Below are 26,344 nucleotides of genomic sequence, written 5' to 3' on the forward strand. Positions count from 1 at the left end.
GTATTCAGACCCCTTGACTTTTTCAACATTTTGTTACGTTACAGCCTTATTCTAAAATGGATTAAATAAAAAAAATCTTCAGCAGTCTACACATGATACCCAATAATGACTAAGTGAAAACAGGTTTTTAGAAATGTATGCAAATGTATAACAAATAAAAACAGAAATACCTTATTTACATAAGTATTCAGACCCTTTGTTATAAGACTCGAAATTGAGCTCAGGTGCATCTTGTTCCATTGATCATGCTTGCGATGTTTCTTCAAGTTGATTGGAGTCCACCTGTGGTAAATTCAATAGATTGGACATGATTTGGAAAGGCACATGCCTGTCTAAATAAGGTTCCACAGTTGACAGCGTATGTCAGAAGTAATTGTCCGTAGAGCTCCGAGACTGTGTTGAGGCGCAGATCTGGGCGAGGGTAGCAAAACATTTCTGCAACATTGAAGGTCCACAAGAACACAGGTGCCTCCATCATTATTAAATGGAAGAATTTTGGAACCACCAAGACTCTTCCTAGAGCTGGCCACCAAACAGAGCAATCGGGGGGAGAAAGGCCTTGGTCAGGGAGGTGACCAAGAACCTGATGGTCATTTTGACAGAGCTCTAGGGTTCCTCTGTGGAGATGGGAGAACCTTCCAGAAAGACAACCATCTCTGCAGAACTCCACCAATCAGGCCTTTATGGTAGTGTCCAGAATGAAGCCACTCCACAGTAAAAGGCACATGACAGCCCGTTTGGAGTTTGCCAAAAGGCACCTAAAGACTATTAGACCATGAGAAACAAGATTCTCTGGTCTGATGAAACCAAGATTGAACTCTTTGGCCTGAATGCCAAGTGTCACATCTGGAGGAAACCTGGCATCATCCCTACGGTGAAGCATGGTGGTGCAGCATCATGTTCTGGGGATGTTTTTCAGCAGCAGGGACTTGGAGACTAGTCAGGATCAAGGCAAAGATGAACAGAGCAAAGTACAGAGAGATCCTTGATGAAAACCTGCTCCAGAGCTGTCAGGTCTTCAGACTGAGGCGAAGGTTCACCTTCCAACAGGACAACGACCCTAAGCACACAGCAAAGACAACGCAGTAGTAGCTTCGGGACAAGTCTCTGAATGCCAAGCCAGAGCCTGGACTTGAACCTGATTGAAAATCTTCGGAGAGACCTGAAAATAGCTGCGCAGAGAAGCTCCCAATTCAACCTGACAGAGCTTCTGTTTTTGTGTATAAACTCGAAATCCTCTTCATCAACACAATACACCACATCCACACAATACACCACATCCTTCATATAGCCTATTCGTTATTATCGTAATGCAATCTCTAGATTGAGTGTGTGTATGTGCGTGTGTGTATGTGTGAGATAGAGTGCCAGTGTGTTTGCTTGAATGTGCTGTTTCTGTATCACGTACATGTGTGTGTTTAGAGTGAGCTGATTCAGTGTCAGTGTGTGGACATGAGTCAGACAGGTAGATCAGTATGATAAAATGGGCGCGAGCACTCTCGGACAAACGAGCGAAGTATCGTAATGGGTTCAGCAGGTGGAGCCCTAATCCTGAAATGAGATGAACGTGAGATTGACAGAGCCGCTCAAAAACAGCTCCGCTTCAAGTTAGCTTCAACAATGAGATAGTTAGACAGATGAAGTCAACAAGTCTCGCTTACTTTTTAGTCTTGTCTTCAATTATAGACGCGCATCGCTGAGGCGTGTGTCAGTGTATGTGTGAGAGAGAAGTTAACCATCTTTTTTAGAGTTGTCAAGATATTTCATTAGCCTGTATCAACAACCTTTTTGTCAAGTGTGCTGTTGGACCATTCAAGAGGAACACATGAATCGCAAAATTGGTGCACATGTTGCTCACTTGTTGCATTTTATTCGCTAATTAATATCAGTGTGGAAGACTTCATTCGTCAAGATGGTAGAAAACGGATCGCAAAAGTGTCAGATAGCCTAGTGACTGAGGTAGGTTACTTATTATTTGGTCCACTCTTGTATTTTGTACAATTTGAATTTGCAATATCATCTTGAATCCTTGGTTTACATTTTAATGGAAGAATTGGGGCGATGTTTTAGCGCGTGTGAAATGTCAACGAGCTTTTGCATTTACACACGTTGTTGATAATGCATGTATACCTGTTGCGTTGTCTTGTGCTTCCGAATTAACTCGAAAGTGATGATGCACCTCAACGCGCTGAATGTTGTAAAATTCATGATTGTTTTTCCTTACATAACAGATGGACCTATAGAATCTGGAACTGAAATAGAGACAGATGGACCTGAAATAAGTGTTTCGACAGTGACAGGTAGGATTCCATATTTCACCAATATCGAGAGAGAGAGAGAGAGAGAGAGAGAGAGAGAGAGAGAGGAAAAACGGGACAAATGAGAGTGTTACACGCACACATACAATAGGCAGCATGAGGTCGTAGTGTGAGGAAATAGTTAGTTTCACATGAGCCATGCCAGAGGAATTGACACCACAATTCCAAATATCTTTCTCTTCCTCTTTCTCCATCCCTCTCAGATAACCAACTTAATTCACTGTATGTGTGTGTGTGTGTGTGTGTGTGTGTGTGTGTGTGTGTTTGTTTGTTTGTCTGCATTTGTGTGTTGATGAGATTTTAAAAAATGATCTAAACAGTGTGACATTGTATTAGTATCACTTTACCTGAAATATCAATGTGAGGGTTACAGGTTAGTCAAGGTCATTTGTATTGGGGGTGGTTTCGGGGACACAGATTAAGCCCTGTCCTGGATAAAAGAGCATACTCAATGGGGAATCTCCATTGAAATAGCTTTTAAGCCCAGGATTGTCTGGAAAACCAGCCCGTACATAGTCTTTTAGGAACTTGGTATATTTTTAAAAATGTATTTCACCTTTATTTAACCAGGTAAGCTAGTTGAGAACAAGTTCTCATTTGCAACTGCGACCTGGCCAAGATAAAGCAAAGCAGTTCAACACATACAACAACACAGAGTTACACATGGAATGAACAAAACAGTCAATAATACAGTAGAAAACAAAGTATATATACAGTGAGTGCAAATTAGGTCAAATAAGGGAGTTAAGGCAATAAATAGGCCATGGTGGCAAAGTAATTACAGTATGGCAATTAAACACTAGAATGGTAGATGTGCAAAAGATGGATGTGCAAGTAGAGATACTGTGGTGCAAAAGGAGCAAAATAAATAAATACAGTATGGGGATGAGGTAGATAGATGGGCTGTATACAGATGGGCTATGAACAGGTGCAGAGATCTGTGAGCTGCTCTGACAGCTGGTTCTTAAAGCTAGTGAGGGAGATGGGAATCTCCAGCTTCATTGATTTTTGCAGTTCGTTCCAGTCAGTGGCAGCAGAGAACTGTAAGGAAAGGCGACCAAAGGAGGAATTGGCTTTGGGGGTGACCAGTGAGATATACCTGCTGGAGCGTGTGCTACGAGTGGGTGCTGCTATGGTGACCAGTGAGCTGAGATAGGGCGGGGCTTTACCTAGCAGAGACTTGTAGATAACCTGTAGCCAGTGGGTTTGGCGACGAGTATGAAGCGAGGGCCAGCCAACGAGAGCGTACAGGTCGCAGTGGTGGGTAGTATATGGGGCTTTGGTGACAAAACGGATGGCACTGTGATAGACTACATCCAGTTTGCTGAGTAGTGTGTTGGAGGCTATTTTAAAGATGACATCGCCGAAGTCAAGGATCGGTAGGATGGTCAGTTTCATGAGGGTATGTTTGGCAGCATGAGTGAAGGATGCTTTGTTGTGAAATAGGAAGCCGATTCTAGATTGAATTTTTGATTGGAGATGCTTAATGTGAGTCTGGAAGGAGAGTTTACAGTCTAGCCAGACACCTAGGTATTTTTTAGTTGTCCACGTATTCTAAGTCAGAGCCGTCCATAGTAGTGATGCTGGATGGGCGGGCAGGTGCGGGCAATGATAGTTTGAATAGCATGCATTTAGTTTTATTTGCGTTTAAGAGCAGTTGGAGGCCACGGAAGGAGAGTTGTAATGGCATTGAAGCTCGTCTGGAGGTTAGTTAACACAGTGTCCAAAGAAGGTCCAGAAGTATACAGAATGGTGTCGTCTGCGTAGAGGTGGATTAGAGAATCACCAGCAGCAAGAGCGACATCATTGATGTATACAGAGAAGAGAAGTCGGCCCGAGAATTGAACCCTGTGGCACCCCCATAGAGACTGCCAGAGGTCCGGACAACAGGCCCTCCGATTTGACACACTGAGCTCTATCAGAGAAGTAGCCTGGTGAACCAGACGAGGCAATCATTTGAGAAACCAAGGCTGTTGAGTCTGCCAATAAGAATGTGGTGATTGACAGAGTCAAAAGCCTTGGCCAGGTCGATGAATACAGCTGCACAGTAATGTCTCTTATCGATAGTATATGTAAAGTATTGTGTAAAGTATTGTGTGCTATTGCTTGGAAAGTGTACAAATTGGACAGGGTGACAACAGGAGGCAGTTTGGCTCCAATACTAGGACTGTTTTCCTCATGGAATTAAGTCCACTTCATGTTTTGTCTGCTTGTCTGAAACTCTTGTTTGATCGTCTATATGATTTCTGACAATCATATTCTATTGTTTAAAAGAACATGGGGTACACACAAAACGTGCCAAGTTATTAATTAACAGTACATTTATTATTGAATATCAAATGGATGGCCATTACCCTTTCTCTTTAGAAAGAAGACTACCACAACGACTTTGGTTGCTAGTCAATTGATATGCATCAATGAAGTGATTGTTGTTTTCTCAATAATACGCTTGTTGCTATTTTTGTGTTTCCCTCTAGCAACTGAACATGCTGTACCGTCTCTTGGTAGACTTTTATGGGAATTAAAGTTACTTTAGCTTGGTCACAGATCTGTTTGTCGTGCCTGAGACAAATCACTGGGCAGCATTACAGAGTGGCACCCATTGGGCTACTACACCTCACACCACCTGACACATTAGGCTATTGCAATTGTATGTGTGTATTTTCCTTTTTCTACTGAAAAACCACTGGCTAACCTAAAATCCCCAGTGTTTCCCGGCTGTGCGAGAGAGCGCAGTGAGAGAGAGCAGTGCTGACAATGGGGACAGTGTTGTGGGCTAGAAAAGACGAGAGGTGAACATCATTGTTGCCTCTTCCTGGTTTGTACATCAATTCACCTGACCACACACACACTTAAATGGTTTGGATGAATATTGAGTTTTACGATTACCACTGAAGAATCTATTGATGTCATGTCTGCCCTATTTCCTCTTTTATAATGCTGTGTGCCTGTCACTGTGGTTGTAGGTATTTACATTGGAATGCACACAGAGTTTTGGAATTGTATGGTGTGTGTGTGTGTGTGTGTGTGTGGGCGCATATTTGTCTCAAACTACAGTCCCGTGTGGCTCAGTTGGTAGAGCATGGCATTTGCAGCAACAGGGTTGTGGGTTTGATACCCATGGGGTACTGGACAGAAAAGAGGTATGAAAAATGTATGCACTCACTACAGTAAGTCGCTCTGGATAAGAGCATCTACTAAACGATGTAAATGTAGAGTTATTTATTGAGAGGTGCATTGATACAATATAAATATCAAATGCCTCATCAACAATGGTTACTTTTGGTGTAATGTGTCACACCTGTGTTATACCGTCTCTATCATCAAGTCAGCACATGCATCAAGTCAGTCTCATGGCATTAGGGTTGGGCGATGTCAAATGTTGTCCTTTAAGTACACATAAAACATCATGATATATACGATGGTTTCGTTTAATAAAATAAAATAGACTGCTAAAAAGGAGCTTGCATACTACAGGAGGGATGAGAGGGGATGTGGCACGAATAAGGTGTGTGACTGTGTGCCAAAGCCTGCATTTCAACACATTTTGCCATATGCATAGAGAAAAATGTGCAGTTTTAAAGCAAATTTCTTGTTTATTGGTTAGGGTCTCCCTGGAAGTCGGGGGTCCCGGTGCACGTGTCCTGCGTGCCCGTTCGGTAATCCGGAACAAGAACAAGAAACTCTGCTGATAATTATTCAATGATTCACATTTTGCCTCATCTCCCTCTCTTATTAGGCCCAGGCTTCTGTATGTTGTGTGTAGGTCCTATACATTACTAATGATAGGCTATGGAAATAGACCTACTCTACACTTTGTTTCTTTCATAAGCTTTGTTTAGCTGTAAGTTTTCTTTTGACTCCTCATTCGATTTTTCCATCTGGTCTCTGACCTTAAATTGTTCCCATTTGAAAGCTGCAACTTTAGGACATTAAACACGTTATTAGAATAGGCCAATTTGGGAAATACTCTTAATAACTTGTGTTAATGCTTTTGATAGGCTATTTTAATTAGTATGATTTTGCTTTAGTCCATTGGGTTAGCAAAAGCAAAGAGGAGGGATGCATGAATCATTTATTTTAGACTAAGCTTTGATCAACTGTAAGGTTTGTTCAAACTACTCGTTAAATTTTTCTATCTTGGTTTGTTCAATCTCTATTTATTTAGGCCTATCATGTTTGTTTTTAGGGTATTCAAAAACAACTTCTGAGAACGCTGTTAGATAAATTCATTGTTTGATCATGAAGTGGCAGGAGGAGGCAGGAGAAAGACAGAATAAAACTGAAGTCATACTCATATCAAATGGAGAGAAAAGACAAAATGAGGGTTTTAAAATAATTCAACACTGGAGTGCCTGCGATAAAAAACAAACTAGGCTATCGCCATATCAACCGCCATTGAGAGGGAGAAAAAAATGAACCTATTTTCTGACTGGATATTTTGTGCCACCTTGGTGAACATCTTCGCTCTGTCTACATCGTTCTCTTGCCTTCTGTCAATAGTTCATAACATATTTATTGAAATAAGTAATGCAGGCTATAGCAAAGGTAAGCATTTGACATTTCTTGACTGTTCGAGTGCTCTCATGATTTTTTCCTAGAACTCAAATAAAATAAAGCTAACTATTTTTAGAACACAAACAATGCACTGGGAAACAATATGTGAGCATTTATCTGTAGGCCAACAGTGAGCAACAATGCCTCATTTATCATAACCATTACAGATAACAAATCCTAATTGCTAAATTGCCTCATATACACTGAACAAAAATGTAAATGCAACATGTAAAGTGTTTGTCCCATGTTTCATGAACTGAAATAAAATATCCCAGAAATGTTCCATACGCACAAAAAGCTTATTTCTCACAAATTGTTTGCACACATTTGTTTACGTCCCTGTTAATTAGCATTTCTGCTTTGCCAAGATAATTCATCCATCCACATGACAGGTGTGACATATTAAGAAGCTGATTAAACAACATGATCATTACACAGGTGCACCTTGTGCTGGGGACAATAAAAGGCCACCGTAAAATATGCAGTTTTTTCACACAACACAATATCAAGATAAATTTATTGAAACGGGTTATATTATATATGAACTGGATATATTTTTGTGAAACACAATCTTCAAAAAGGCTGTAACCTCAGCAGTGGCTCTTGCTTATAGAAGCCTATGGTTGATTGGATAATTTAGCAGACACTCTTATTTCCCAAGCCCTTATCACGTCTCATCCCGTTTGGGCAGCCACAAAGCACATTCCACTGAATAGTTTTACAGTATACATTGTTTTGTTTAGCTCTGCTTAAAGATCGAGCTTTGACGTCCTTTTGAGTACACGATTACTCATGCCTATCCCTAGAATAGGCCACCTGGCATGACCCTGCTGTGGGCTGCCCGGTCAGCTCTTAACTGCTTGGTGCCAGTCAAGTTGAAATAGGCTATGCATCGTCCGTCACACCATGATGTCGTCGCCATTGATAATGGATGTCAATCATCTTCAATATCCAATACTATCGTAATATCGGCCAACCCTGCATGACATTGTTATGATCCTCCTGAGCATGTTACCACAGTTTTTACACTTTGTTTTTCGTACTTTTCGCCGTTTACAGCCCAAAAAATGGCTCTCATGACCTTCTGAACTGTCTCCCGAGAAAAAACAACAGCAACAATATCGTTTAACAATTGTGAGTCTGTTTTAGCCCTGAAAAATTCTAAAGTACTGGTGAGATTGTGACTATCTATATTTCTCTCTCTTTTTGCACTCTCTCATGTTTCTCTTTCTCACATGTCTCTCTCTCATTTCTCTTTCTTTCTTTCTTTTTCTCTCTTTCTCATGTCTCTCTTGCTCTTTCTCCCACGTCTCTTTCTCTAATCTCTTTCTCTAACTCTTTCTCGCTTTCTCATGTCTCTCTCTTTCTCTCGTCTCTCAACTCTGAGTCAGAGACCCCACATCTTAGCCCTGAGGGGATCGACATTGTGAAAGAACTTGATACCTCCATGACTTTGACCTCTGACCTTTTGATAGATGGGCCAATGGTGTTCCAACACAGTTACCATTGGAAAGGATGAATTACAGAATTAACAGAGAGAAAGAGTGAAAGAGAGCTACATAGAAAGAGAGAGTGAAATAAATAGAGGTAGAAAGAGAGTAAAAAAGAGAGAGACCGCTTGGAGAGAGAGGGAGAGAGCGAGAGAATGAGAGAGAGCGCCTCCATCCACAATGTCTTTGTGCCACCCAGTAGTCAAGTATGAGGAAGTATAGCTTTTGCCTTTGCAAAGTAAGTTGTTACTTCATCATTGTGGCTTTTAAAAACAAGGCGAATAGCTTTTCTATAAATAGTTGTCTAGTGTACACACTATGTAAGTATGACTTAGGCATGCACTCTATGCTGTTTTATGTGCGTAACATGGCCAATTGCATGGTTTGTTTAAGTTAACATACTCGTCCACCCCCCCATAAGACTCCATACAAGGCTGAACATATTGACAGGCACACACACCCTCCATAGGACTCCGTATGAGGCTGAACATATTGACAGGCACACACACCCTCCATAGGACTCCATACACACACACACACGCCACACACACACACAGAGATTGAAGTGTGTGCATGCAAATCGTGACACTATAAATACATTGACAGACATGCATATATACCACACACAAACACACACGCCATACACTCACAAAGACACGTGTGTAAATGACAAGTTGGATGATGCTATAAATACACTATATATGCAAAAGTATGTGGACAACCCTTCAAATGAGTGGATTCTGCTATTTCCGCCACACCCATTGCTGACAGTCGTATAAGATCGAACACACAGCCACGCAATCTCTATAGACAAACATTGGCAGTAGATTGGCCTTACTGAAGAGCTCAGTGACTTTCAACGTGGCACCATCATAGGATGCCATCTGTCCAACAAGTCAGTTCATCAAATGTCTGCCCTGCAAGAGCTGCACAGGTCAACTGTGAGTGCTGTTATTGTGAAGTGGAAATGTCTAGGAGCAACAATGGCTCAGCAAAGTGGTAGGCCACACAAGCTCACAGAACAGGACCGCCCAGTGCTGAAGTTCGTAGCGCAAAAATTGTCTGTCCTCTGTTGCAACACTCACTACCAAGTTCCAAACTGCCTCTGGAAGCAACATCAGCACTAGAACTGTTCGTCAGGAGCTTAATGAAATGGGTTTCCATGGCCGAGCAACCGTACACAAGCTTACGATCACCAGGCGCAATGCCATGTGTTGGCTGGAGTGGTGTAAAGCTCGTCGCCATTGGACTGGAGCAGTGGAAACGTGTTCTCTGGAGTGATGAATCACACTTCACCATCTGGTAGTCCAACAGACTAATCTGAGTTTCGCAGGTTCCAGGAGAACGCTACCTATGTCCGAATGCATAGTGACAACTGTAAAATTTGGTGGAGAAGGAATAATGGTCTGGGGCTGTTTTTCATAGTTTGGTTTAGGCTCCTTAGTTACAGTGAAGGGAAATCTTAACGCTACAGCATACAATAACATTCTAGACCATTCTGCGCTTCTAACTTTGTGGCAACAGTTTGGGGAAGGCCCTTTCCTGTTTCAGCATGACAATGCCCCGTGCACAAAGCGAGGTCCATACAGAAATGGTTTGTCGAGATCGGTGTGGAAGAACTTGGCTGGCCTGCACAGAGACCTGACCTCCACCCTATCGATCACCTTTGGGATGAATTGGAACGCCGACTGCAAGCCAGGCCTAATCACCCAACATCACTGCCTGACCTCACTAATGCTCTTGCTCTTGTGGCTGAATGGAAGCAAGTCCCCTCAGCAATGTTCCAACATCTAGTGGAAAGCCTTCCCAGAAGAGAAGGCTGTTATAGTAGCAAAGGGGGGACCATGGTTTTGGAAGGAGATTTTTGACAAGCAGGTGTCCACATTATTTTGGTAATGTAGTGTATATAGACACACACACACACACACACACACACACATTTGAACATATGCACACTTTTTGCTGGAATATACAGTGACACAAATGTTAACCAACATCTGACACTATAAATAAACGCCTAGTTGCCTACATGCAGTGCATTCGGAAAGTATTCAGACTTTTTACACATTTTGTTACATTACAGCCTTATTACAAACATGTGCCTCATCAATCTACAGACAATACCCCATAATGACAAAGCAAAAACAGGTTTTTCGAAATTAAAAATAAATAAATAAATAAAACAGAAATGCCTACAACTTGATCGGAGTCCACCTGTGGTAAATTCATTTGATTGGACTTGATTTGGAGAGGGACTGGGAGACAAGTCAGGATCAAGGGGAAAGATTAACGGAGCGAAGTACAGAGAGATCATTGATGCTGCTCCACAGTGCTCAGGATCTCAGACTGGGGCGTAGGTTCACCTTACAACAGGACAACAAATCTAAGCACACAGCCAAGACAACGAAGGAGTGGCTTCAGGACAAGTCTCTGAATGTTCTTGAGTGGCCCAGCCAGAGCCCGGACTTCAACCCGATCGAACATCTCTGGAGAGACCTGACAATAGCTGTGCAGCGATGCTCCCCATCCAGTCTGACAGAGCTTGAGAGGATCTGCAATGAAGAATGAGAAAAACTCCCCAAATACAGGTGTGCCAAGCTTGTAGGGTAATACACAAGCAGACTCAAGGCTGTAATCGCTACCAAAGGTGCTTCAACAAAGTACTGAGTAAAGGGTCTGAATACTTATGTAAATGTGCTATTATTATAATCTTTTAAATATATTTGCAAAAAATTCAAAAAAAAAAAATCTTTGTAAATTACGGGGGTATTGTGTGTAGATTGATGATTTTTTTTTGGTAAGGCTGTAATGTGACAAAATACGTAAAAAATAAAGGGGTCTGAATACTTTCCAAATGCACTGTATACTGCTTCAACGTGTTGTGCTCCCGTAAAGAGACAAATGTCCACTAGTAACTTGACTGACACACACACACACACACACACACACACACAGAGATTTAAAGTACTTACAGATGTACGGTAGGATCTTAATTTGAGCCAATTTGCTACAGCAGGAAAATAATAAGAAATATGAACAATAATGTAGATTATAAATATTTTTTTTGTAGGGGTTGATACATTTTTCTTCAGGACAAATCAAGTCTGACATTTTAATGTACCTAACCATAAGCATCAATGCCTTCCTAAAAATCAATACTCAGAAGTATATATTTTTAAACCTGCACATTTAGTTAAAAGAAATGCATGTTAGCAGGCAATATTAACTAGGGAAATCGTGTCACTTCTCGTGTTCAGTGCAAGCAGAGTCAGGGTATATGTAGCAGTTTTGGCTGCCTGGCTCGTTGCGAGACCATTTCTTCCTAACAAAGACCGTAATTGATTTGCCAGAATTTGACATAATTATGACATAACATTGAAGGTTGTGCAATGTAACCTAGGTTGTGCGGCAGGTAGCCTAGTGGTTAGAGCGTTGGACTAGTGACCGAAAGGTTGCAATATCCAATTCTTGAGCTGACAAAGTAAAAATCTGTCGATCTGCCACTGAACAAGGCAATTAACCCACTGTTCCTAGGCCGTCATTGAAAATAAACATTTGTTCTTAACTGACTTAAATAAAAGGTAAAATTAAAGATATTTAGACTTAGGGCTGGCTGCCACCTGTTTGATAAAATACAGAACCGTTGTGTTTTTCACTGAAAGAATAAATGTTTTGTTTACTAAATGATAGTTTCCGGATTTGACCATATTAATGAGCTAAGGCTCGAATTTCTGTGTGTTTATTATATTTAAGTCTATGATTTAATATTTGAAAGAGCAGTCTGACTGAGCGGTGGTAGGCAGCAGCAGGCTCGTAAGCATTCATTCAAACAGCACTTTGCTGAGTTTGCCAGCAGCTCTTCGCAATGCTTGAAGCACAGTGCTGTTTATGGCTTCAAGCCTATGAACTCCCAAGATTAGGCTGGCAATACTATAGTACCTATAAGAACATCCAATAGTCAAAGGTATATGAAATACAAATGGTAGAGAGAGAAATAATCGATTCATCATAATTCGTATAATAACTACAACCTAAAACTTCTTACCTGGGAATTTTGAAGACTCATGTTAAAAGGAACCACCATGTTCTCATGTTCTGAGCAAAGAACTTAAACGTTAGCTTTTTTTACATGGCGCATATTGCACTTCTACTTTCTTCTCCAACACTGTGTTTTTGCATTATTTAAACCAAATTGAACATGTTTCATTATTTATTTGAGACTAAATAGATTTTATTTATGTATTATATTAAGTTAAAATAAAAGTGTTCATTGTTCATTCAGTATTGTTGTAATTGTAATTATTACACACACATATATATATATCGACCGATTAATCGGTATCGGCTTTTTTTGCTCCTCCAATAATCTGTATCAGCGTTGAAAAATCATAATCGGTTAACCTCTAATACAGACATGCACACACATAGGTACATACACACACACACACACACACACACACACACACACACACACACACACAGTGTATAATGCAAGAAATGGCAAGTAAAGTGATCCCATTCAACCGAAGTAGCAGCATCTGCTTGCCTAAATTAACCAGAAGGATGTCAATTGTGTAGACTAACTTTAGCAACAGGATGCCACTGTGTGTGTGTGTGTGCGTGTGTGTGGTGTTAGGTTGTTGCAGCATCTTAGAGAGAATAATGATGGTTGTGAAAGTGAAGATTTCAACAGACTTTAAGTTTGTTCTCATGTCTATTTTTAGCCTCAGACACCCTGCATCAATAGACACACGGATCAGCAGACACTCAGATCAACAGACACACGGGTCAACAGACACTCAGACATGCAGATCAACAGACACATGGATCAACAGACACTCAGACATGCAGATCAACAGACACACGGATCAACAGACACTCAGACGTGCAGATCAACAGGCACTCTGATCAACAGAGACACGGATCAACAGGCACTCTGATCAACAGACACACTGATCAACAGACACTTAGACAGACATATCAACAGACACTCAGATAAACCGACACTCAGATCAACAGACACTGATCAACAGACACACGGATCACCAGACACTCAGACATGCAGATCAACAGACACACGGATCAACAGACACTCAGACGTGCAGATCAACAGGCACTCTGATCAACAGAGACACGGATCACCAGACACTCAGACATGCAGATCAACAGACACATGGATCAACAGACACTCAGACATGCAGATCAACAGACACACCGATCAACAGACACTCAGACGTGCAGATCAACAGGTACTCTGATCAACAGAGACACGGATCAACAGGCACTCTGATCAACAGACACACTGATCAACAGAGAAGTTCATATCATTGTTGTTTCCCCCTCTATTCTTAAAACACATTGTGGATCTTATGATTTAAAGTTATGAGTAGCTTTCAGCATACCTTTACTATATCGGGCCCATATTCACAAAGTGTCTCAGAATAGGGCTACTGATCTAGGATCAGTTTAGCCTTTTAAATCATAATGAATAAGATGGAGGACCTGATTTGTGGCCTCCAGGCCTTGAGTCACTGATCTGAAGTACATGAGTGTTATTCAGATAGTTACAAATGTTATACGTGTCTCAGTGTGGTTATAAAGTATCCTTTGGCTAGCCTTGTCCTATTCCTGCCCTTCTCTTTGATGTCATAGTGATACTCTTTAGGTCTCTTCAAGGTGTGTGTGTGTGTGTGTGCGCCCCCCACCATTTCCTCTGAAAACACACTCTTCTGGTAATACATGCTATTCTGCTGCCTCTGGGTAATTCCCTTAGCTGTTTTTCTTTTCAAAGATGAAAGGAAATGGCAACGTTAATAGATTTGTCCATACTGAAGTACCACACTGGATATTTAATAAATGCCAATCAAATCACATTTTAATGGTCACAATACACATATTTAGCTGATGTTATTGTCGGTGTAGCGAAATGCTTGTGTTCCTAGCTCCAACAGTGAAGTAATATCTAACAATTCACAATACACACATCTAAAAGTAAAAGAATGGAATTAAGAAATATATACATATTATCACAAGCAATGTCGGAGTGGCATTGACTAAAATACATTAGAATACAGAATATACATATGAAATTAGTAAAGCAGTATGTAAACATTATTAAAGTGACTAGTGGTCCATTATTAAATAGAAAGATTGATAAAAAAAAAGATAGATAAAATGCCTGCATCTTCAAATATCATTGGGGTACCACAATTTGAGATGGAAATCAAAAGTGTAGTAGGCTGTATCACATCCAGCCGCGATTGGGAGTCCCTTAGGACGGCGCACAATTGGCCCAGCGTCGTCCGGGTTTGGTTGGCCTAGGCCGCAATTGTAAATAAGAATTTGTTCTTAACTGAATTGCCTAGCTAAATGAAGGTTAAATAGACAATCAAAATATACACACACAAACACACATACAGACAAACACACATACACACACACACACACACACACACACACACACACACAGAACCAAGGTTAAGGACACTTCAGACAGTCCACACCGTAGCTGTCATGGCTCATTGGTTGTCATGGCGACGTACAACCATGCAGATTCTGTTTCGCTACACGGATTTCACAGCGGTAAATCAGTCTGGTAATTGAGGCTAGTAATGATGGTCTATTATGCAAGAATGCACCAGTTATCCCAGTGGTACAATCTTACTGCACCACCTACCATTGTAAAGAGATCCCCAGATGTACTGGAGTCTGTTGTTTGGTGATGGGGCAGTGTGTCATGCATATTTATCTTACAGTAATAAGTGTGGGTGTACTCTCCCTCTGAGAGTACTGTCGGTCTGAACACTCTTGCAGACATCTCTCTCTCTCTCTCTCTCTCTCTTCTCATCGTTTCTCTACTCAAGGACCGTATTCATAAAGTTTTCCCAGAGTAGAAGTGTTGATCTTGGATCAGTTTTTCCTTTCCGGTCACAATGAATAGGATTAGATGGACACAGGGCATTTGATCCTAGATTAGCATCTCCTACCCTGAGTCGCTTTTGCACAGCTTAGATACAGGGCAGAGTTCAATCAAACCTGCAAGGTGTCAGTTCACATGGTTCCTGGATCTGCAATAATATTGGTTAAAAAGTGCTATAGTTCATCCCTTAAACATTGGGCTTGGATCTCTGATGATATAATGTCTGTCTGTGGTACTGTGTACAGGTACGCTGAGTGAAGTTTGCTGTTGTTTTTTGATGCAGTACAGTTAGTTTCTCATCGGACCAACGCTAAATAGGGTATCTAACACTTTTATTATGTGTTAAGTTATGTTTATTATGTTAAGTTGTCTCCTCCCTCCTTGTCTGTCCATTCCTTTCCATCATATTGTCCTCTCCTGCTCTGAGGGGAATATTGTCTCCTCCCTCCTTGTCTGTCCATTCATTTCCATCATATTGTCCTCTCCTGCTCTGAGGGGAATATTATGTCTCCTCCCTCCTTGTCTGTCCATTCATTTCCATCATATTGTCCTCTCCTGCTCTGAGGGGAATATTATGTCTCCTCCCTCCTTGTCTGTCCATTCATTTCCATCATATTGTCCTCTCCTGCTCTGAGGGGAATATTGTCTCCTCCCTCCTTGTCTATCCATTCATTTCCATCATATTGTCCTCTCCTGCTCTGAGGGGAATAGTATGTCTCCTCCCTCCTTGTCTGTCCATTCATTTCTATCAGCAGTACCTTTTAATATCACATTCCATGCAAGGCCATTGAAACTGTTTGGAGGAGGATTCATGTATCAATCTTTTTGACACAAACATGACATGGTGGTGTAAGTTGAATCGGTAAACAAATCTAACATGGCCACATGAACTTTTGAGGAAAGTCGGGTTCTGTAGTAACGAGCCTTGTGCAATATTGTTTTTCACAGCCAGGTACTCTTCCATCAATGCCCTATACATATTATGTGGTCCATTTCCATTCGTCTACACTTACTGCAGACAAACTGGGCATGACTAGACTGACTCCTGACCCAGATAAATGAACACAATGTTTCAACAAGCATTTTTAACCGTGATGCCCACAAAATGTTCCTTCAATAACCCGCTCCCTCAATATGACGCCAAAATATTTCTCCTCCAGTCTACCTATAAAAGGGACGATTGTTACGGGACATGGCCCTGAGTTTGGTGTTATTGTCTCACTTTTTGTGGCTAAATTTATCCTTGTTTCCTGGTAAAAACTTGATTGTGGTGCCAGATTCATGTACTGTATCTGACCCAAATTCCACACAATGTTGTAATCTACCTTTCTCCCCTTCACTTCTTTCAGTCTTTAATTCTTACTGTCTTTCAGTCTTTGTCTTACTGTATTTCAACCTTTGTCTTTCTGTATTTCAGTCTTTCATTCTTTCAGACTTTCTGTGGCTGCCTGCTTTCTTCACTCTCTTCCCCCTCCTATTACTGAAGCCCATTTGAGAAGGATGACGATCCTCTTCCTGGGAGTCTTGTACGACGACTGCTATTCTACATAATATACAAACTATCAACACATAAACTTGACATACACTGAGTCACATTATCTAACAATGGCCTGTTGTAAGGACTGGTACTCTCTTACACCTTAATATCCCTGTATACTACCTACCTCCCTGTATACTACCTACCGTTGTGCCCTTGAACATGGGGCCACTGCTCTTCTCAGCTTCTGTACTACTCCCAGTGTGTCAGGTTGGGTACTGTGACAGCAACACAATTGAACAATATCTGTGCAAATGGACCAATTAAGCATGTATTGTAGTATTGTATAATGAGACATCAGCCCATGTTTAGTTTCAATCTAATCTAGTTGTTCATTGTCCTGAATCATCTATAAATACTACAAAGCAGAATCAAGGAGTTAGCCAGCTAACTTGCCTAAATCTTCTGATATAACTGTTTATTTTTTTAGGAAGATAAGCTTGAAACGAGCATGGTCTAATTAATTCAACAAACAAAAACACATACCCAAGTTTATCGTTTTTTTAATGAACCAGAAAATCAATAGCTTTTTCTGGTTACTTATTAAAGTTAAACTCGTTGATCCTATTTTGTAGTATATCCCTCAGGTGTGGGATACAGCTATTTATTATGGTGTGTGTGTGAGTCTGTGTGTGCGTGCATGTACGGGTGCATACCATCATTGGTATATTTTAATCGCACAAGTGTAGACTATTCCATGGGATCAGCTAGAAGAGAGAGAAAAATAGAGGACAGAAGGAAAGAAAGGGAGAGTTATGGCTGGGTTTTCTATTTTGGGGATTTTGGACAGCCCAGATCCCACCGCTGACACCAATTCACGAAGTTCATTCAGCTTAGAATGCAGCACCTCAGCGTTGGTTCAGTCCCAGGTTATTCGTTCTCTCCAATGATCTAGTCTAACGAACAAAGCCTTGACTCATCATCTTAACTAATGTCTTTCTCTCCTCTTTTATTTTCCTTCCCTTTCTCTGTAGTGGATGTGCAAGTTCCTTGCTAGGCTTAGTCACCACTCCGGACAGAGTGGCCCATGGACCTGCGTACCCAGAGGTTGGTGCGTCCCGAGCCTGACTCGGTTATGCTGGCACCCCACCACTCCCTCTTCCTGGGAGCATTCTCAGCCCAGGACTCCCAGAAGCACCTGCCACAGCACATCCACGTGAGGAGCCCGTTCACAAACTTTATAGTTGAGAGCCCTCCATGGCACTAGCCATGCTGTCACAGAAGCAATCAATGGCAAATATAGGAGGTGTGCCCTCTTGCCATCTCTATGATCCCTTTCCTTGGGCTGATATAAGTTCCTGAATATTGTCTATGGCCCAGTTTGCCGGTCATCACTAGTTACCACAACCACAAAGTCATAAACCACACCTATTTCAAAAATGTATCCTTTTCAAATGTGATTTTAACCCTAACCTTAACGACACTGCTAACCTTAATTTAAGACCAAAAAGCTCATTTTTGTTTTCATGAATGTTTACGATATAGCCAATTGGGACTTTGTGATTGTGGTAACTAGTGAAAACCCAGTGCGCTTCAATGCAAATCTGAATGGTCTCGTTTCAGTACGAGTATGACATGGAGCAGAGTCGCCAGGAGAAAGAGCAGGACAAGAGACAGGAACTGCAGCAGCTGATGTATAAGGATAAGAGTGAGCAAAGTAAGTAACTGTGCCCCCTGGCCCTGTGGAGGACACATTGCATGGGATAGAAATGAGTAGAATGTCATCAGTATGTTATGGTACTCTATCACAGGAGGTTGGTGGAACCTTAATAGGGGAGGACATGCTTGTGGTAATGGCAGGAGCGTAATCAGTGGATATGGTATCAAATATGGTTTTCATGTGTTTGATGCCATTCCAATCACTCCGTTCCAGCCATTATTATGAGCCGTCCTCCCCACAGCAGCCTCCACTGTACTGTATATCAAATCAAATGAAATTGTATTAGTCACATGCGCTGAGTACAACAGGTACAGTAGACCTTACAGTGAAATGCTTACTTACGAGCCCCTAACCAACAATGAAGTAAAAAAAAATGAGTAAGAATAAGAAATAAAAGTAAAAAGTAATTAAAGAGCAGCAGTAAAATAACAATAGCGAGACTATATACGGGGGGGGTGTACCGGTACAGAGTCAATGTGTGGGGGCATTGGTTAGTTGAGGTAATATGTACATGTAGGTAGAGTTATTAAAGTGACTATGCATAGATGATAACAACAGAGAGTAGTAGCGGTGTAAAAGGGGGAGGGCGGTGGGGGGGTAATGCAAATAGTCTGGGTAGCCATTTTATTAGATGTTCAGGAGTCTTATGGCTTGGGGGTAGAAGCTGTTTAGAAGCCTCTTAGACCTGAACTTGGCGCTCCAGGTACCGCTTGCTGTGTGGTAGCAGTGGGAACAGTCTATGACTAGGGTGGCTGTAGTCTTTGACAATTTTTAGGGCCTTCCTCTGACACCACCTGGTGTAGAGGTCCTGGATGGCAGGAAGCTTGGCCCCAGTGATGTACTGGGAAGTATGCACTACTCTCTGTTGTGCCTTGTGGTCGGAGGCAGTGATGTAACCAGTCAGGATGCTCTCGATGATGCAGCTGTAGAACCTTTTGAGGATCTGAGGATCCATGCCAAATCTTTTCAGTCTCCTGAGGGTGAATAGGTTTTGTTGTGCCCTTTTCACAACAGTCTTGGTGTGCTTGGACCATGCTAGTCTGTTGATGAAGTGGACACCAAGGAACTTAAAGCTCTCAACCTGCTCCACTACAGCCTCGTCGGTGAGAATGGGGGCGTGCTCGGTCCTCTTTTTCCAGTAGTCCACAATCATCTCCTTTGTCTTGAAGGAGAGGTTGTTGTCCTGGCACCACACTTCCAGGTCTCTGTCCTCCTCCATATAGGCTGTCTATCACTGTTGTGTCATCGGCAATGATGGTGTTGGAGTCGAGCCTGGCCATGCAGTCAAGATGGAACAGCGAGTACAGGAGGGGACTGAGCACGCACCCCTGAGGGGCCCCTGTGTTGAGGATCAGCGTGGCGGATGTGTTGTTACTAGAGGTCGACCGATTAATCGTAATGGCTTATTAATTAGGGCCGATTTCAAGTTTTCATAACAATCGGAAATCGGTATTTTTGGACACCGATTTGGCCGATTTATTATTATATTTTTTTACACCTTTATTTAACTAATCAAGTCAGTTAAGAACACATTCTTACTTTCAATGACGGCCTAGGAACGGTGGGTTAACTGCCTCGTTCAGGGGCAGAACGACAGATTTTCACCTTGTCAGCTCCGGTGATTCAATCTTGCAACCTTACAGTTAACTAGTCCAATGCTATAACCACCTGCCTCTCGTTGCACTGCACAAGGAGACTGCCTGTTACATGAATGCAGTAAGCCAAGGTAAGTTGCTAGCTAGCATTAAACTTATCTTATAAAAAACAATCATAATCACTAGTTAACTACACATGGTTGATGATATTACTAGTTTATCTAGCGTGTCCTGCGTTGCATATAATCGATGCGGTGCGTATAGTTGCTCATGGTGTACCTAACCATGAACATCAATGCCTTTCTTAAAATCAGTTTGGGCCGCCTAATTTGCCAGAATTTTACGTAATTATGGGTTAACATTGAAGGTTGTGCAATGTAACAGGAATATTTAGACTAATGGATGCCACCCCTTAGATAAAATACGGAACGGTTCCGTATTTCACTGAAAGAATAAACGTCTTGTATTCGAGATGATAGTTTCCGGATTCGACCATATTAATGACCTAAGGCTCGTATTTCTGCATGTTATTATGTTATAATTAAGTCTATGATTTAATAGAGCAGTCTGACTGAGTGGTGGTAGGCAGCAGCAAGCTCGTAAGCATTCATTCAAATAGCACTTTAGTGCGTTTTGCCAGCAGCTCTTCATTGTGCGTCAGGCATTGCGCTGTTTATGATTTTTAGCCTATCAACTCTCGAGATGAGGCTGGTGTAACCGATGTGAAATGGCAAGCTAGTTAGCGGGGTGCGCGCTAATACCGTTTCAAACGTCACTCGCTCTGAGACTTGGAGTGGTTGTTCCCCTTGCTCTGCATAGGTAACGGTGCTTCAAGGGTGGCTTTTGTCGTTGTGTTCCTGGTTCGAGCCCAGGGAGGAGCGAGGAGAAGGACGGAAGTTATACTGTTACAATGGCAATACTAAAGTTCCTATAAGAACATCCAATAGTCAAAGGTTAATGAAATGGTATAGAGATGGTATAGAGAGCAATATTCCTATAATGCTACAACCTAAACTTCTTACTCATGTTAAAAGGAACCACCAGCTTTTATATGTTCTCATGTTCTGAGCAAGGAACTTAAACGTTAGCTTTCTTACATGGCACATATTGCACTTTTACTTTCTTCTCCAACACTTTGTTTTTGCATTATATAAACCAAATTGAACATGTTTCATTATTTATTTGAGGCTAAATTGATTTTATAGATGTATTATATTAAGTTAAAATAAGTGTTCATTCAGTATTGTTGTAATTGTCATTATTACAAATACATTTTTTCTATAAATCGGCCGATTAATCGGCATCGGGTTTTGGGTCCTCCAATAATCGGTATCGGCGTTGAAAAATCATCATCGGTTGACCTCTAGTTGTTACCTACCCTTACCACCTGGGGACGGCCCGTCAGGAAGTCCAGGATCCAGTTGCAGAGGGAGGTGTTTAGTCCCAGGTTCCTTAGCTTATTGATAAGCTTTGAGGGCACTATGGTGTTGAATGCTGAGCTGTAGACAATGATTAGCATTCTTCCATAGGTGTTCCTTTTGTCCAGGTGGGAAAGGGCAGTGTGGAGTGCAATAGAGATTGCATCATCTGTGGATCTGTTCGGGTGGTATGCAAATTAGAGTGGGTCTAGGTTTTCAGGGACAATGGTGTTGATATATAAGGAATACTTAGATTATCATGTAAACTATGATGACCATGTCGTTTAGAAAGGCAATGTATGATGACACCTGTGCAATCTTGTAGGTAGTTTAGGTGTTTGTGTGCGTTGGTTTCGGTTAGTCCTTTGAATCCTACAATGTGTTGTATGGAACAAGGGGAATTCCATTATTTAAGTCAGTCTATTTGCACATGAAACCTAAGTCAAAACAAGGAAGCAAGTAACATGGAGGACTTAATAATTATACGATGTCATGTTGTTTGATGTCTTTTACTTTCTGGAAGGAAACCACTGTTAAAAAATGCAGCAAAGCAATCTGTAATTCACCAAATTCCTAAGAACCTGCCCATCAGAGTTCAGCTTCAAAGGGGTGAAATGCTGCCCCCTCTTTTTACTGCCAACGTCTGCTCTTGTTGATTCTGCCCGTGAGGAGATGACCAGGCCTCTGAGAGACGCTGATGGTAGGGTTCACCTTTTCTATTTGACAACAGAAAAACGGTCTGTCTCTTGTTGTATTGAATTTTCTGAAATTACAATGCAAACTGTTTACATTTAGCCTCTTTAATGGCTTATCATGGTAAAACTTGCATTTCGCGGTTGTCAGGCGGTTGTCAGGCGGTTGTCAGGCGGTTGTCAGGCGGTTGTCTGACTGCTGTCACAAGGGAAATGCATAGCATCAGTAGGAATAGAGGTAGATTGTTGATTTTAACACATGATGAAACTGCTTGTCAGTTATTATACAGTACAGATCAAATCTGACACTAAAATATAAAGTTCAGGGGTTGGAACCGGTTCAGGGAACAGAACCGAAAATCGGAAAATAACAATTTCCTGGAACAGAATCCGAACCATGATACGAAGGTGATCTATACTGTTGTGGAACAGAAACATTATTTTTAAAAGCATGGGAACTGTTAATAATATTATTTTACATTAAGGGAATTTTTTTCAGTCCCACAAAAAAAGCAACAAGGTTTGTATGTAAAGCCCTCACTCTGTCACACAAACATATTCCAGTGTCTTTCTGCCAACTGGAAATCTTTGCCAGTGAGTGTGTAGGCAACCTGCCCCTCCCCATCTGGAGTGTGGTCTACTGTAGCCTACTGATGTTACTTGTGTGGTTCAGAAATTAGGGAGAGATTTTTTATTAGAGGAGATTGGATTCACTTTTTCAATCCTAGTAAGGTATACTATACAGTGCCTTCAGAAAGTATTCATATCCCTTGACTTATTCCACATTTTGTTGTGTTACAGCCTGAATTCAAAATATATTCTAATATATGTTTTTTTCTCACCCATCTACACACAATAAACCATAAAGTGAAAACATGTTTTTAGAAATTCTTGCAAATGTAATGAAAATTACATACAGAAATATCTAATTTACATTCAGTAAGTATTCATACCCCTTTGCTATGACACTCCAAATTGAGCTCAGGTGCATCCAATTTGTTTTGATCATCCTTCAGATGTCTTACAACTTGATTGGAGTCCACCTGTGGCCAATTCAATTGTTTGACATGATAGAAACACACCTGTTAATAAAAGGTCCCACAATTGACAGTGTGTGTCAGAGCAGAACCTATACCATGAAGTCCAAGGATCTGTCTGGAGATCTTCAAGATACAATTTTGATGAGGCTTACAGTGCATTCAGAAATTATTCAGACCCCTTCACTTTTTCCACATTTTTTAAATGTTACAGCCTTATTCTAAAATGGATTAAATTAATGACAATCATCAATACCCCATAATGAAAAAGCAAAAAAAGGTTTTTAGAAATGTTTGCAAATGTATTTAAAAAAACAGAAATACCTTATTTACATAAGTATTCAGACTCTTTGCTATAAGACTCTAAATTGAGGTCAGGTGCATCCTGTTTTCATTGATCATCCTTGAGATGTTTCGATTTATATTGGAGACCACCTGGAGTCCACCTGTGGTAAATTCAGTTGATTGGACATGATTTGGAAAGGCACATAGCTGTCTAAATATAAGGTCCCACAGTTGACAGTGAATGTCAGAGCTAAAACCAAGCCATGAGGTCGAAGGAATTGTCCGCAGAGCTTTGAGACAGGATTGTGTTGAGGCACAGATCTGGGGAAAGGTACCAAAAAATGTCAGAAGCATTGAAGGTCCCCAAGAACACAGTGGCCTCTATCATTATTAAATGGAAGAAGTTTGGAACCACCAAGACTCTTCCTAGAGCTGGCCGCCTGGCCAAACTGAGCAATCGGGGGAGAAGGGCCTTGGTCAGGAAGGTGACCAAGAACCCGATGGTCACTCTGACAGCTTCAGAGTTCCTCTGTGGAGATGTGAGAACCTTCAAGAAGGACAAGCATCTCTGCAGCACTTCACCAATCAGGTGTTTATGGTAGAGTGGCCAGGCGGAAGACACTCCTCAGTAAAAGGCACATGACAGCCCGCTTTGAGTTTACCAAAAGGCACCTAAAGGTCTCTCAGACCATGAGAAAATGAGAAACACAATTCTCTGGTCTGATGAAACCAAGATTGAACTCTTTGGCCTAAATGCCAGGCATCATGTCTGGTGGAAACCTGGTGCCATCCCTACGCTGAAGCATGGTGATGGCAACATTATGCTCTGGGGATGTGTTTCAGTGGCAGGGACTGGGAGACTAGTCAGGATCGCAGGAAAGATGAACAGAGTAAAGTACAGAGAGATTCTTGATGAAAACCTGCTCCATAGATCTCAGGACCTCAGACTGGGGTGAAGGTTCAACTTCCAACTGGACAACGACACTAAGCACACAGTCAAGACAATGCAGGATTGGCTTCGGGTCAAGTCTCTGAATGTCCTTGAGTGGCCCAGCTGGAGCCCGGACTTGAACCAGATCGATCATCTCTGGAGAGACATGAAAATAGCGGTGCAGCAATGCTCCCCATTCAACCTGACAGAGCTTGAGAGGATCTGCAGAGAAGAATGGGAGAAATTCCCCAAATACAGGTGTGACAAATCCTGTTTTTGCTTTGTCAATATGGGGTATTGTGGTGAGATGATTTAATCCATTTTAGAAAAAGGCTGTATTGTAACAAAATGTGGTTAAAAATCAAGTTGTCTGAATACTTTCCAAATGCACTGTAAGTGTGTGGGTGTGTTTTACTGTCGGTCTGAACACTCTTGCAGACCTCTCTCTCTCTCTTCTCATCGTTTCTCTACTCAAGGACCGTATTCATAAAGTTTTCCCAGAGTAGAAGTGTTGATCTTGGATCAGTTTTTCCTTTCCGGTCACAATGAATAGGATTAGATGGACACAGGGCATTTGATCCTAGATTAGCATCTCCTACCCTGAGTCGCTTTTGCACAGCTTATATACAGGGCAGAGTTCAATCAAACCTGCAAGGTGTCAGTTCACATGGATCCTGGATATGCAATAATATTGGTTAAAAAGTGCTATAGTTCATCCCTTAAAAACATTGGGCTTGGATCTCTGATGATATAATGTCTGTCTGTGGTACTGTGTACAGGTACGCTGAGTGAAGTTTGCTGTTGTTTTTTTGATGCAGTACAGTTAGTTTCTCATCTGACCAACGCTAAATAGGGTATCTAACACTTTTATTATGTGTTGTGTTATTATGTTAGTTGTCTCCTCCCTCCTTGTCTGTCCATTCATTTCCATTATTGTTAAGGGGAATATTGTCTCCTCCCTCCTTGTCTGTCCATTCATTTCCATCATATTGTCCTCTCCTGCTCTGAGGGGAATATTATGTCTCCTCCCTCCTTGTCTGTCCATTCATTTCCATCATATTGTCCTCTCCTGCTCTGTCCATTCATTTCCATCATATTGAGGGGAATATTATGTCTCCTCCCTCCTTGTCTGTCCATTCATTGTCCTCTCCTGCTCCTCCCTCCTTGTCTGTCCATTCATTTCTATCAGCAGTACCTTTTAATATCACATTCCATGCAAGGCCATTGAAACTTTTGAGGAGGGTTCATGTATCAATCTTTTTGACACAAACATGACATGGTAGTGTAAGTTGAGTTTGCAAACATTTCTAAAAAACTGTTTTTGCTTTGTCATCATGGGTAGTGTGTGTAGATTGATGAGGTGGGAAAAAAACGTTTTAATCAACTTCAAAACAAGGCTGTAATGTAACAAAATGTGGAAAAGGTCAATGGGTCCGAATACTTTCCGAATGCACTGTATACAGTTGAAGTCAGAGGTTTAAATACACTTAGGTTGGAGTCATTAAAACTTGTTTTTCAACCACTCCACAAACATTTCTTGTTAACAAACTATAGTTTTGGCAAGTCGGTTAGGACATCTACTTTGTGCATGACACAAGTAATTTTTCCAACAACTGTTTACAGACAGATTATTTCACTTATAATTCACTGTATCACAATTCTAGTGGGTCAGAAGTTTACATACACTAAATTGACTGTGCCTTTAAACAGCTTGGAAAATTCCAGAAAATTATGTCATGGCTTTAGAAGATTCTGATAGGCTAATTGACATAATTTGAGTCAATTGGAGGTGTACCTGTGGATGTATTTCAATGCCTACCTTCAAATTCAGTGCCTCTTTGCTTGAAATCATGGTAAAATCAAAATAAATTAGAAAAACAATTGTAGACCTCCACAAGTCCGGTT

The 26,344-nt window shown here is 41.3% G+C and overlaps 1 protein-coding gene across 4 annotated transcripts in view; it reads left to right on the forward strand.

Moving 5' to 3' along the window:
• The window catches only part of LOC112246223 (histone deacetylase 7-like), a 90,639-nt gene that overhangs the window by 15,231 nt on the left and 49,064 nt on the right, over positions 1-26,344 (forward strand). Inside the window, exons 1-4 of one of the 4 annotated variants that reach the window (XM_042324775.1) lie at positions 1,517-1,959; positions 2,232-2,300; positions 17,796-17,977; positions 18,385-18,478. In XM_042324775.1, the coding sequence (XP_042180709.1) occupies positions 17,849-17,977; positions 18,385-18,478 (223 nt within the window). In that variant the 5' untranslated portion in view covers positions 1,517-1,959; positions 2,232-2,300; positions 17,796-17,848. Of the gene's footprint in view, positions 1-1,516; positions 1,960-2,231; positions 2,301-17,795; positions 17,978-18,384; positions 18,479-26,344 lie in introns of those variants that run through there. The other 3 variants (XM_042324772.1, XM_042324774.1, XM_042324773.1) reach the window with 3 other exon arrangements.

This window comes from Oncorhynchus tshawytscha, linkage group LG07 (assembly GCF_018296145.1).
Source record: "Oncorhynchus tshawytscha isolate Ot180627B linkage group LG07, Otsh_v2.0, whole genome shotgun sequence".
Classification (NCBI taxonomy): domain Eukaryota; kingdom Metazoa; phylum Chordata; class Actinopteri; order Salmoniformes; family Salmonidae; genus Oncorhynchus; species Oncorhynchus tshawytscha.